The 14,729-nt window shown below is 47.8% G+C and overlaps 1 protein-coding gene across 2 annotated transcripts in view; it reads right to left on the reverse strand.

The window, feature by feature from the left end:
• The window catches only part of LOC102506353 (phospholipid-transporting ATPase IB), a 416,600-nt gene that overhangs the window by 120,255 nt on the left and 281,616 nt on the right, over positions 1 to 14,729 (reverse strand). The window contains exons 28-30 of one of the 2 annotated variants that reach the window (XM_032496427.1): positions 12,959 to 13,033; positions 6,389 to 6,511; positions 4,393 to 4,471 (exon numbers count right to left, since the gene is read on the reverse strand). In XM_032496427.1, coding sequence (XP_032352318.1) covers positions 4,393 to 4,471; positions 6,389 to 6,511; positions 12,959 to 13,033 — 277 coding nt within the window. The remainder of the gene's footprint in view (positions 1 to 4,392; positions 4,472 to 6,388; positions 6,512 to 12,958; positions 13,034 to 14,729) is intronic. The other variant, XM_032496428.1, reaches the window with a different exon arrangement.

The following is a 14,729-nucleotide window of genomic DNA, read 5'->3' on the forward strand; positions in this document are numbered from 1 at the left end:
CAGCACTAGGCTCCTGGTGACTTTCGGTCCCCACAAAGGTGATGTCTCTGGTTTTAACCCAGAATCACATTTTGGATCAAAGGGTGGGAGCTGCAGGCAGGCGGTGGCCGTGAGCATCAGGCTGTGATGGTTGGAAGGAATACGATTTGCAGAGTTGCTGAGTGGAAAAATGTATTTCAAAACTTGAAATGAATCATCACAAACTTCATCAGCGAAGGAGTGCTTTGAAAAGTCTATCCAAAACCAGGCAAAAATAAGCAAAGCAAAAGTCTTGGAAGCGTCCTAAGGAAGGAGCGATGTGCCGGAAACATTTCTTCTTGACGCGAGGTGCCAGCGTGAATGGCACTGTGTGGACCTCAGCCTCTCTTGGGAGCGTGGGGAGAATTTCCTGGTAAAAGCCACCATCCTGGTGACACAGTCCGCAGAGCAGGGAACGGCAGAAGGAAGCTGCTTGAGGGACCTCAGCCCCGGGGCCGCGCTCCCTTCCCAGGGCTCTAAGTCCGCACGTGTCTGAGGGGCTTGCGGCTGGGGGCGGGCTCTTCTGTGAGGTCAGGGTCCCCCGTGCTTGAAGGTGCCCCGGTCTGTCTCAAATGGGCACCACATGCTGACGCTTCTTTGGGAGCAGGGTGAATGCATCCTTCTAAGCTGTGATTCAAAGTGTCACTGGAGTTAGGTCAGCCAGTCAGCACTTAAACGGGTACTCCAGTCATGCCGTACCCCAGCTCTTCTCAGCCTTGCAATCTTTCTTGATATCTAACTCGGGCTTCCCTCCAACCATTAAAAAACCCCCAAACCCCAAAAAACCAAAACCCCATGCTCTTGCCAGACCTCATGTGTTTCTCTGCAGGGCAATTTTACCCTCCTCAGAGACAAACCCCATCGTGTAACTCCCACCTCAAACCCGTCCCTGGGAAGAGCCCCTCTCTGGGTTTCAGTGATCTGACCCTCACCTCACTTCTCTGCCCCCTGATGCCGCAGCTCCCCGACCAGGGATGCTGCTGCTGATCCGGAAGGGATGCTGGAAACACGTGGAGACAGATTTTGATTGACAGCTGCACAAGGATACATTCACTGTCCACGGCCAGGGATGCTCAGGGTCACGAAATGCTCTCCAGAGACTGAACAAAGTCCAGAGCCCAGGCCCCCAGCCCCACTGGGAACCACTGCCCATCAGCTCTCCAGGCTCTTTGGCAGCACAAGCCCCGCATGCTCGCTTGGTCCCGGCCAGGAATGCTCTTTCTCCCCGCCATTCCCCACACCTCCCCGGCCCTACTCATCTTGAAGAACCTAAGTACCGCGTCCTTGGAGAAGACTCTTCCCTGAGCCCCTAGACTACGTGGGGTCCCGGTATTATAAGCAACACCCGCAGCCCACGGGACACAGCCCGCTGGCAATGAAGCACTGACACACGAAACTCCTGACCATCAGCTCTGACCAGAAGCCCCCCGAGAGCAATACAGGCAGCGTGTCTGTCCTCTGCACCCCCAGTGCCCAGCACATCCGAGGTTTGCTGCGATTTTGCTGAGTAAGTAAGTTCTTCTCAAGACATGTTCCCTCCTCTCTAAACACATTCCTGTTTCCCGGGCTTAACCCTCCTCAAGCTCCCTGGAACACCCGAGACCTAACTGGGATCCTCGCCTCCAGTTTTCCTTGGACCGTTCACCTTACAAGACAGGACAGATTCCTTTCCTCCAAACTGCTCTGATCATAATTCTCTCCTCGATCTAAGTTCCACTGGCTGTCCAACGCCTGCAAATGGAGCCCTGATTTCTCAACATCATTCATCGCCCTCTGCAATCCAACTTTCACTCCCTCCTCCCTGCCCTCCACCCTGGAAGGACAAAATCTCAAGCTTTCCACATCTGCCCGGAAACACCCCCTCTGTTTACCTCCTTCCTCCAGCCCTCCCACATCCCAGTCCCACTTGGACTTTCAGGTTAAGTATAAATGTTACCTTCTCTAACTAGGCACTAGTAATTCCAAATGAAAGGCATCTCTCTCTCAGCCCTCTGCAGTCCAAGAGCACTTTATCTGCACTTTACTTGACAGAGTTCCTGTCTGCCTTGTATGGAGTAATCCACATCTCTTGGCAGACTACACACTCTGTGAGGGTGAGACCCACGTTGAGTCATTCGCCCATCACCCTGAGAGTCTGCCACAGTGCCGTGGACGTAAAAATTGCATGCACGAACAAGGCTGAGAAGAAACGCCACCATGGTTTTTGCTGTGTACTTACAGTGAGAATTTAGAAAGTAACTCTAGAACATTCATCCCATCTGCTAGCAGACGTCAACCAATACGAAGCACACCAGAGCCCTCCTGTTGTTCTTTGCCAAATACACTTATTTTTGCAATTTATTTCAGCGTGAACAGTTGCACTCAAAAGGTTACTGTTTACAACACAACTGAAAGAAACCTCTGTGCTGAAGGCTTAATAAATAGAATGAAATGATGACACTGATGATGACAGTGGTAACAGTAAAAACTGGGGAAGAAATCATCCTTTCAACCAGCTGCTGGGCAGATCGCTAACCTGAGGGAAGGAGATGAAGGTGGCGGGAACTAACTTGAAATTTACTTGGTGATATTTCTTAGGTAAATTGCTAACTTTGGGAGTCTGTCCCCTTTTAAATACAAACAACATTTGTGAATGAATGGATGTGCGATGGAATCTAGGTAGAGGACAGTGATTACACTCGCACCATTACACACTGTGTCCTATACGGTGCTACGTAGTACGTGCTCCACACAGTACATACAGCACAGTGTACATTACGCAGCGCATGTACCATGCACCATGTAGTACAAATGCTATGTAGTGTTATATATTTTATAGCATACATATTGTAAATACATACTGTGTATTACAGCCATCATAAACTATAAATCACAATCTCAAAGCACATAACCATGACTCAGGACAGAAACCAATCATCTCTGGGGCAGACTGGGGCCACCCTGGCTCCTACTGAAGCAGGCAAGTAAATGACCACCTTGTAAAACCTCTGAGTCCAGAGAGAAGCACTTCATGTGTAGTTAGGGACAGTCAACATCGAGATAAGAGGGTGGGGGCTCCGGAGATGGTACTCGTGGCCAGTCCAGGCTGCTTGCTCTCTCTCCCTGGGGATGAAAAGGCTGGGCTCAGATTTCAGAGGACACTTTGAAGCCGTTCTTGGGCTCATCACTCCTTTCCATCACCTGCCCAGCCTGATACCGTCACGGCTGCTTTATCACCCAACTGTCAGAGCTTCTAAAACAAACCGCAGTCAACACGCTCATATTTGTAAGCCCTTATTCACAAAAGAAACGTAATTCAAAAGGCATTAAATTCAGGACACGTAAAGATGACTGAAGGGAAAGCTCTGGAGTTCAAAGAAAATGACCCCACCGGAACGCCCCTTTGGAGTAGGGTTGGAAGCAGAAAGTATCACTTTCTGATTTAGAGACTTAGGGCCCCTTGAAGGAAAAGCAGGCCTGTGGAACTGAGGGAACAGGGCACAGGGTGCAATACACTGGCTGCGACACACGTCTTCCCTCACTGTCGGTGCTTAATGGGTTAAAGCGTATCGCTGAGGATGAATCGTGCTTGTCTGAAGCACAAAACACACTGACACAGAAACAAGGCAGCTTGGAAACTTTATATCCTTTGGTTCTCCGAACAGAAAAAGGCCTCGTCTGGGCAACACCTGGAGTACTGTTTCCTGGGGGCTCGTTAAGGATTGGAGGGGGTGAAAGAGGAGCGTTCCTGTGATCCATTTTCGTTTTCTGAGACTAAAAGGTATGTGTCTTTAAGAGGCCATGCTCTGGAAGGATCAAGAAGTGTGAACAGATACAGAACCAGAAACACGTCTCGCACACCCTCTCCCAGGCGCAGGGAAGACTGAAGCCAGTCAGGACAATCAGTCCTCGACAAACCTTAAAACTGTGCTTGAAAAGTGTATGTCAAAGGAAGGAGACGCTTGCGGAAAACTGGGTATAAGATGGAGCCCTGAAGAGCTCCGAGTTACTCGGCGGGCAGGCACGTCTGGCCTAGAAAATGAAAGCCCGAGTAACTGCGGAGAATTTCAAACTCACGGACAAGAGGCACCGATGTTCCATTACAGTGTTTTTCTTTAAGACCCTCGACTCTGATGGTTATTAAAAATAAAATTAAAACTCCAAGTACTTAAGCTCTCCAGGCAACTGGAAAGAAAACGGGTTCTCAGAGCCAGAATGGGCGAAACCGACAAACTATAAACCCGAGACCAGCTCTTCTTAGATTTTAGGTATATTTTTCTTCTGAAATGTGTTCTTGTGATCTCTGGGTCTGCAGAACTGGGGAAAAAATTGTGAACAACTGGCACCAGAGGGGCTGCAAAGCTCCCGGCTGATGGTTGAATCATAAAGCGTTACCGTGTTCCAGCGCCTTCATGGGAAACCAGAAGAGGATGAGGGAGTGGATCAGGGCGTTGATGCAGTGACCCCAGAAAACCTACGGAAAAACAAACCGAAGGAGTCAGGCGCTGCCCACACTCGTGACCTCCGTGCAGCTCAACAAGCCCCTCACTGTCAGGGATGCGGGCGGCGCTGCCCAGCTCCAGGAGGCGGAAAAAGCATTTCCTCACTTTTACATACAAATGACCGCGCTATCTCCAGATAATGCTACTTGAGCACAAAGACCCAAACAGATATGCATGTAGACACAGGCCAGTGTACAATCTACCCACATCCGAAAAATAAACTACAATCCACTTTCTTTAGAATCGAAAGGAAGACAACAAAACTGTACAGTCATCCCGAAAAGGGGCCTTCGGTCAAATTACGAATAAAGAGCCTGACACTGCGCTGTCTGAAAGCATTCCAAACACGTCAGATGTAAATTCTTACCAACAGTCTCGCTCTTCTGTTTTACTCCTTAAAATCTCTCCCATTCAGCTTTTTAATTTTTAGAAATTTTTAAAAATGTATTTATTGTTAGAGAAGGTACTGGGGATTGAACCCAGGACCCTGTGTGTGCTGAGCACGTGCTCCACCACTGAGCTCTACCCTCCCCCCTAGGGTTTTAATTAATATGCACATTGAAAAATTCTCTTCAACCCCTGAAAGGTCAAACAGAAGACCACAAAGTTTAGTTTCTTCCATGCTATAGTTTTATAAATGCATTTCAGTCATCCTCTTAACCCCTGGGGTGGCGGAGCTACTGAAGGCAGACTGAATTCATTTCAAAATCTACAAATTGTTCTGGGAATGGTCACATAGTTTAATCTTACGTAGTGGGGGGACAAGAGAAAATAGAAATTATAAGACCATGCGATTTTCCCATTTTAAATGTTCATTTTTTTCCTATCTGTTCCCTGCCCTTGGTACTATCCATCTGAACCCCAAATCTTCAAGGTCTTGAGCAACCTCAGCTCTGCTATCTTCCTAATGAGTCCGCTCCCCACTACCCATCTCACACACCCTTTGAATTCAAACTCTGTAAAACACAGGTTCGATTTACGTAAATAAAGCAGAACAGGCCTGTTTCCCATCCAAAGAGCCGCAGTGAATAGGGGCTGGTCAGTTAGCCCTCCCGGTCTCCTTGTGTACGAAACAGCGTCGAACCAATAGGGTCCTTTTCATTTTTTCCTGACTTGGACATGTCTAGGACGCTTTCCTAAGTGTGAAGTAGCCCTGAAGGGCGACGTCATAACCCCTGGCTCAGAGTGAAGCCTCCCAGAGTTGTTCTCTACAGAGGGCTCCTGCGCCCACCCGGTACACGGTGTTCAAACCTCCTGCACAACCACCTGAGACGGAAACAACTCTGCCTTCCCGCCAAGCTGGGTGCCTGCCTTCCCTCCCTCCCAGGGGGGAGGTGGTGGGGCTCAGCTCTGCCCTCTTAGCTGCAGCTGAAGGGCCGGTGACACCCCAGGCCCACTGGCCACTCCTGACCGCAGGATCCCCGCCCTGGCTGGGCCAGCCCCCCGCCCCTGACCCCTGTCTCAGGGTGGCCTGCCCCTCGTCTTCTAGATGCTTTCCCTTTCCTGATGCTCCAGACTGAAAACAACACCCCATTGCCCCAATTCCTGTGTTCGCATCTGGCCAGTTGTCCTCATTGGCCAGAACCAGGCAGCGACAGCAGGAGGGCTGGGCCAGGCGACAGGGCTGAATGAGGGATCGGGGAGGCTGGGACCCTAAAGACACCAGGCAGACAGGACTGCTGGCCACGGGATGTTGGGGGCGCACACAGAGAAGAGAAAGGGATGAAAGCTTCTTTCCAATGGGGCAGCTCGAGTCCACTGGGTCTACCCCTTGGGGGGAGCCCGTGTCCTCACCCATCTTCAATTGTCCCCACTAAGCCTCTGCACCCTCCTGGGTGGGTACCGACCCACACTGGAGGATGTGGTCCCCAGATGCCCACGCAGTGTACCTTTGTGTTGAAGCCCTCGGCGTTCTGGGTGATTTTGTAGAGCTGTGGGAACCTCAGCATGCTCTCCTGACTGCATGACCTCTCGAAGATGCCCAGTGTGAAGGGGGGCAACGCCGTGAAAATCTGCGGGGAGAACAAACAGCTGTTACGTGGGGCCTTTCCTGCTTCCGCAGCTCCTGTGTCTCCAGGCTCCGGAATGACGCCTGAGCCGAGGGTCAAGTCCAAACCTGAGCTTCAGGATTCACCACTCCCTGGACCCCCTCCCAGCAAAGAAAGTTGATGAAAGACCGATTTTAACTGTTGCTTCATCAGCATCAAATGAATACACTGAACATGAAAAACGTCATAAATACGTGATTCGCCAAAAAATCGTTAAATACGAACTGCTTCCCTTTGCAAACAAGCAGTGACGTAGCCTCCCACCACGTGAGCTCTGTGCGCACGCGGGCAGGATTTACAACTTCCCATCCTGAGTTCATACACAAATTTCAGGAAGCACGATGCCCTTCATTCACTTCCTCATTTGACAGATGTTTCCGGGGACTGAATTATGGGCCAGATACTATGATCATCGCCAGGCAGAGGGAGATTTGAAAACAGAAGAAAGAAGGCAAAGCAGGTCGCTGACCTCTAGGAAGTCCGTCCCTGCAGAGCTGGGGACAGGGCAGCGGGCAACAAGCACGGAAGCAAACACAGAAAACAGAGAACCGCTTCTGGGGGCGAGGATGCAGGAGAGAGCGAGTCAAGGACGCCAGGACCAAAAAGCCTCTGGCCTGCAAGGTACTGAACCTGTAGGACTCGGCAGGACGGTCCGAGGCATGGTGAGAGGGGTGCAGAGGGAAGCACCCCTGTGAAACAAGCACCTCTCACAAAGCTTCGGGGCACAAAGGCACACGGCACGTTTGGGGGAAACTTCCAGGACGTGCAGGATGGCGGCTGGCCGGGGACCCGGCACAAGACAAGGCCGGCATGGGCAGATGGCGCTTCCTAAGACGGCAACTTTTCCCTGTCCTCAAAAGATGTGTGACGTGCTTGCATCTGTGTTCCAGGAAGAGAAGGCGGGGAGGCTGGAGACCAGCATTTCATCCCAGTCCAGGTGCGTGGTAGACCTGTGGGCCACCTCCTCCCTGGATGTGCACTGGGTCACTCTCTGCATGAGCATCGAGCAAATCCAGACCCAATAGCCCAGGAGGGGCCCCTGGGAGGGGATGCATGTCTCTGCGATAACTCGGAAAGCACACCGATGCCTGGAGCCTGAGAGTCTGGCCAGAGAAGTAAGCCTTTTCCCAGTCTGTTCCCATGGAGCAACCAGAGGGGCGGTGGGATGAGGCCTGGAAAACCTGCGGGCTCCACCTTCACCCAGGGGCAGAAAGGAGAACCGCCCTGGGATGTCACTGCTCTGCAGGTTTCCAGGAGAAAACGATCACGAGTGGTGGCCCTCGCGTCCCTCACAATAACTCAAGCTACCAGGGTCATGGCTGGAGGAAGGGGCCCCCACAAACATCTCTGAAGCTCCACAGTACGTGAACTCACCCCAGCTGTTCTGGGTAAAGCAGGTCTCTGCACACTGCTCACACAGCCTACCTTATTCTTCCTTTTCTGTTTTCACTTGACTTCCTCCTTTTACCCACTTCAAACCCGCCCCTCCATTCCACCCCCAGGCTAACCTCCTACTGTACCCCTCACCTGGCTGGCAGCAGTCCCCACCCACACCCACACCTAGGCTGGACACGGAAGCAGTCTTTTTCATGCTCACATAATAATTCACAGGAGGGAGGAACTACATTTTTCCAACCATCACCTATAAGCAGGCGTTCGCCTTGTTTCCAGGTCTCTGTTCCCACAAACACTGTGCCATGAACGCCAGAAATACATTATAACATCTATACGTCAGCTTCCATTCCTGTGGGGAGGATTCCTAGATGTGGGGTTTTGGGGTTGGCTTCACCAGACGCTGACCAGCTGTTTTTGGAAAAGGTACCCATCGTTCACCTGTCGCTTTACAAAGGCCCACAGTGATGTTTTCCCTGCTTCCCTACCAGTAACAGGTGTGATATTCTATTTCGTTCTCTCCGGTTTGAAAAATCAAAGATATTAACTCTTACTTTTAAATAAATGTACATTTCCCTGGACTACCAGTGAAAGGGAGCATGTTTTCATTCTATTCGTTGGACATATGGATTTGCAATTCTGTGAAATATCCAGTTCTTTCTGTCAACTTTTCTAAGAGTTCTTGAGCATGATAGATGGCAACTCTGCCTTTATGTTACAAAATTTCCTCCAAATACATTTTCTGCATCCTGGCTTTCTTTAGGGTGACCTGGGCCATGTAAAAGCGTTTAGTCTTTATATGGTCAAGAATGGCTTCTGAATGTGCAATCACGGTTATGGAAGTTTTCAGGAGTTTCTGGCAGGATTTTTACAGTTTTACTTTTCAAATTTAAGTCTTAATTTATCTGGAATTAATTTATCCCTGTTGTATCAGGTTGGAGTCCCAATTTTTTTTTCCATATAAACAGCCAGTTGTGAGAACATAATTAGTTAATCCAAACTTTTCTGCTGTACTAAAACACCGCATTGACATTGACTGCACTCTCACATGCTACAGACCTGGAGTCCAGGACTACGATTTGCTGCTGGGCTTTCTGACCCCTTTGTCTGGTCGTACGTCAGTATCACACTGATTCGGCTACGGCAGCTTCACGGTACGGTCTGGTGTGTGCATAAGTCTACCCCATGATTGCTGTTTTCTGAACTCGCTTTGCATATTTATTCTTAGGTGCCTGTTAATTCCATTTATACTTTAATATCATTTTACACGACCTCCTTCTTTTCCCCCAAAGCAATCATCTGTTGGGATTCTACTTGGAATCACATAAATTTACATATTAATTTTGGGAGAGTTGATTCTTTTATGACATTAACTCTTCCCATACAAGGAAACAGTATGATTTTCCGTCTGTTCAGACCTTACTTCACATGCTTCAGGAAGATTTGGGGTGCTTTTCATATGGGTACTATCGACTTTACTGCGTAATTTTAATTGCTGTTTTGGAAGGAATTCTCCTCTCTTTGCATTTCTAAGTGCTCACTGTTAAGAGTTTAAAAAAAAAACTAGTGATGGCCAGGATAGGAAAAAGCTATTAGTTTTTATTTATTTATTATGGATCTGGTCCTCTTATCAAATTCTCTTATAATCCCAGTATTCCTTTACTGACATCTTTTGGGTTTTCTAGATATAGTGTCACAGAGGGACACACTCACATGGCCACTTTTGTGCACATATTTCTACAAGCACAGAAATAGTTCCTCTTTTTCCTACTATTTGTAATAGTTATTTAATATTCTTGGCAGTTGCTGAAAATTCCAAAACAATGCCAAATTCTATACTGACGGCAGGAATCCATGGCCAATTTCTTATTTAAAATGATGTCGTTTTAGAATTTTACCATTTAAGGCAATACGCTACCATTTTTTTTTTTAAATAAACAGTCTGCATTATAGTTAGTTGATTTACTTCTTTCCTGTATCACTTAGAGTCCTTATTTTGGGAATGACAGTGGAACTGACTCAAAACCTTTTGCAGTGACTACTGACGGGACCATGTTTTTCTTCTTTGTGTGGCTGATACAGTGATACCTAGAAAGCTTTCTTAAATTCTGAGTCTCCTGTTTTCCTGAGATAAACCCTGCTTTGGCAAATATTCCATCCCCTAATGCACTGCTGCAGCCTATTCGCTGATACCTTGTTTAGAATGTTTACATTTCCCTTTACAAGTGCGGCCGGCCCAGTTCTCTCATTCAAGTTACTCTGGCTTGCTAAAACTAAGTGGGATAAAATTTCTGAAACAGGTTAAAAAACATTAGAGTTATCTCTTCACTAAAAAAAATGGATACCATTTAGCTGAAACCCATGTAATCATGGGAGCTTCTCTCACTGGTGGCTTCTTTAGTCTCACTCTACCCATAAAAAAAAGATGTAGAAATTTGACTAAGGATATAATAAGAATTTAATGGGATGGCACTGATTCATTACTTAAAATTGCTAAATAGGACATTATTATTAGAGTAGTGGCAAAATTGGAATACGGACTGGCATGGACTAGGTAACAGTATTGTATCCATGCAAGTTGTGTGATTTTTGATCATTATACTGGTCTTACCAAGCCATGTAAAGTTTGAAGAAACAGCCATGACGTCTTAACTTGCTCTCAGCCGGCTCAGAAATAAACATTTTGTGCATGCGTGTGTACATGTGCACCTGCACACATGTGCATGTGTATGGAGAGAGAATGCAGACGGTGGCTGAATGCAGCTGAATGTAGACAACTGAATCTGGAAATATTGTTCTTTGTACACTTTTTGCAACTTTTCTCTAAATTTCCACTGATTTCAAACAAAACTTGCTGAGACAACTTCCCGGGGCAGACTTCCATGCCCCCAAAAGGCTGGGCCCTTCCAGGGACTGACTCTGGCGGCCAGTGACCCTCTGACTCCACTTGACTTGACGTCCCAACTCTCTGCCACCAGTCCCCAACTCCAACACCAGCACCGTGGATCCGTGGCAACAGGGCCACTTCACCTGGGAATTCCCTTCTCTGCTGCAATATTTTCTGTCATCTGGAGGACACAGAGGCATTAAACTTATCCCAACCCTGGGGATCAAAGATCACCATGGGCCTTACACGTTAACGTGGGTAACGCCTAGAAAATTTTGTTTAGAATTCTGTCTTGTTTCTCAGTATCTCTGAGAAACTCTCTGCCAAGTTGGGCTGGTGTTCAGGAACCTGCATCTTCACAGAAATCCTGGTTACTCTCATGCCAGTGGTCTGCAGACCGCCCGTACCTGGACCAACATCACCCTACAGCCTATCAGCATCTTATGTGCAGTAGGCACTTGATGTGAGTTTGGTGGATTAATCTGAATTGCCCAAGACTGCAGGGAGGTAAGGAAAGAATCCAGCTCTCCCACCTGAGTATGAAAAGCGGGCTAAAATCCATTCCCTGTGTAACCAGGCGGCATGTATTTAGCCCTGAGCTCTAAGGCAGAGCCGCCAAGATCTCAGCCTCCCCTTTACAGATATGCGTGGGCACGTGGTGGCCTTTCCAGCACCAAGTCACCGGGGAGCAGGCGGCGCACTTTTCCCTACAAGGTCGCCGCACTTTGACCCACTCGGGACAGCTCTCAGTCCCGCAAAGCTAACAGTCTGTTGGGGGGGGGGCGAGCCCCTGTCCGGTGGCAGTGGTGAGAGCAGCTTCCCCAGCACAGGTGACAAACCTGCTCTCACCACCTGCCACTCCTGTCTTTTGGGGCGTAAGTATTAGCAAACAAATGAGCTGGTGTGCTTTTTTTAAAAAAGCTTTTCATTTGTTTCTGTTTTGTTTGTTTTTTGAGCCTGGGAGCTAGTTAGGTTTATTTGTTTATTTTATGGAGGTGCTGGGGATGGAACCCCAGACCTCACGCAGGCTAGGCGAGTGCTCTCCTCTGAGCTGTCCTCTGCCCCGGCTGGTGTCCTCTACAGCAAGGAACACGGCTATGAACTGACCAACTCTGTCTAAAATCAAGATCGGAACCTGGTTCAGCAGCATCTTAGTCTGCACACGGGACCCTCCTAGCCTGTGGCTCCAAGCAGGGCTGGAGCAACGTGTGCTGCGCAGCATTTTAACGCAGCGCCTGGTGGAGTGGCCACCGAAACAGGGAGGGAGCTGAGTGGGTGGATGACGAGTATCCAGCACAGATGTATACACAAACGGTAAGCCTTTACAGCACCACGGTTTGTGTCACTGCATGTCTGGTCTATGCCCACGTGTGCCTGCCTGCGATGTCAGCCTCGGAGAATCAGCTCCCCAGGGCACAGTGTCTGAGTCAGGGTCCAAAACCAGGCGACAGGGCGGCTCCAGAAAAGTGCCCTGCTGGGGTCTCCCGGCCCCAGGCTGCACCCCCGGCCCTCCCGGCCAGACAACAGAAGGCTCACCAGCAGCTTAGTCATGTTAGCCTATGGTTTGCGTTTGTTTCCAGCTTTTGCCTTCATTGCCATCAAGTGATAAAAAGAGAATTCTGACATCACGAAAACTACCAAACAAGCTGAACACCACTCGACATGGGGGCCGGAGGTCAGAAGTCGCCTTGTTAGCACTCATGGGGGGAGAAAACATTCTTCCACAAGGACGGGTGTGCTTTTAAGAAGGACAAAAAGGACACCGGATTCCACACTGTGTACTTGTATTTAGGTTTAAGAATTCAGAAATAAAATTATGAAGTGGAATGAATTTCAACGTGGTTTGGGAATTTTTTTCTTGAGCTAAAAAACATGGAAATGTTGCCCAGGCATTTAGCAAGGAGGTAACAAGGGTCTATTATCAAGATATATGGGTTAATAATTTCATGGGGTTACTCAAGAATGATCTGCTATGATTGAAACCATGTGTGGAGAGTTTGGGCTTCTGGGATGTGCAGCAGCAACAAGGCTCTAAAGATGTATTTGTGGGGCCGGCCGTGGACACAGATGCACTTCCCAGACACAAACAGTGCACCTCCGCACACCATCGGGGAGAGATGGGGAGAGCTTACCACGTTGTACAGGCCGATGCACCAACGTTCAAATAAAATCTGCCCAGAAAATCCATTTACGAAGGCAAACCAAAGCTGAAAGAGAAGGAAGTTCATGAAGTTTTAGATCAGTGTTGACCTAAATGTTTCCATCCGTGAAAGGAGTGGCGGGACGTGGACCACCAGCTGGACGCAGCCGCTGAGGAGAGAGCCCGAGGGCCAGAGCAGTTGTTCTCTCATAAAACACAGATTCCCAGCATCACAAACACCGACATTTTAAGGAAAATTTATACGTAAGGCCCATATCAATTTTAAGCGGCTGCCTGCACATATTTACAGAGAAGCCGTTTGTGTTTAATTCACATCTAGTATGTTTTGTGTCAACACTTTCTCACTGATTGGAAGGGTCTCCGTTTTATGTTCTTTTTCCCATAAAGTTGACTCAATAAATATGACTTATCTTTCTAGGACTTACAAATAGATTTAAAAAAATAAAATAAAAAACCACAGAAAAGCCTCTGTTGGTCCCATGTGTTTTTAGCTCACAAAATGCTGACCATCCTTCATCAAATGTCCACCAACTTGGCAAAGGGCAAAACACAATAATATGAAAGAAACACACTCAGATCATCTTTTGCAGTAACATGGGATGTAAAAATTAATAAACTGCAGATGATTCATGCCCTCAAGTGACCCTAATTCTAACTGATTAGGCAAGACTGACATAAAATCAAGTCCAGAGCGAAGGGCCAGGGACATGCATGACAAGGAAAAAAATTATTTTAGAGATGGAACCATCCCCCAGACATAATTCGGAGAAGACCTGGAGGGGGTGAGAGGGAAGCAGGAGAGGGCAGAGCATCAGGAAGACAGACGGAAACCTGACTTAGGAAGAAGCAAATACGGAAACAGTTCATTTCTACAGAGAAAAATATTAATAAAATTGAACAAAAATAAAGAATAGTACATAATATTTGAAACACCTATGAAGACAAAGGCCTAATTTCCTTACAAATTCTTTACAAATGAGAAAGAAAATGTCCAACAAATGGTTAGGAAAATAGGCAAGAAGCAAAACAACGTGTGAGTATAGGAGACCTCACTTATTAGGAAACACATACACACACACACACACGTGCACACGCGCGCACACACACACACACACACACACACACACAGGGACACCACTTTCTACCCAACAGGTGCCAAGGACTTAAAAGCTTGATAACCTGAGGGATGGCTACCTTCATACCCCGATGGTAATAGCACTGGCCACAAATCTGTTTAATATACTTTTCCTCTGACCCAGAAATTCCACTTGTAGGAACGTACTCTGTATCTTACAGCTAATCACACAGTATTCAACATGAAAATACGAGGAAGCTACCATGCGTTATTTGGAAGGATGAGAAATGGCCACGCGTACACTGGTAGCTGGTCACACGCATACGGTCCTCCCACAGCAATGAGACACTATACAGATGTTAAAGAGCAATCCAGATCTGTGAGCACAGTAACACAAAACCCCCTTGGACACATTCTCACAATGACAAATATCAAGCTGTATGTTCATGGTCATGACTGTGCCGAGCAGGTGTGTACACTCGGATATGCGTGGCAACTTTCTGGAAGACACGTGAGAAATGGTTACTGTTCATTATCCCGAGGCAGCAGACGTGCTCTCTGGGGGTAGCACAGAGACTCACTTCTACCTCGTAATACTGCCAACTTTTAAAACATGTTCATGCTTTATTTAGATAAGGGTTTCAAGCAGTCATTCTCAACCAGGGTT

The sequence above is a fragment of the Camelus ferus genome, chromosome 14 (assembly GCF_009834535.1).
Source record: "Camelus ferus isolate YT-003-E chromosome 14, BCGSAC_Cfer_1.0, whole genome shotgun sequence".
Lineage (NCBI taxonomy): Eukaryota > Metazoa > Chordata > Mammalia > Artiodactyla > Camelidae > Camelus > Camelus ferus.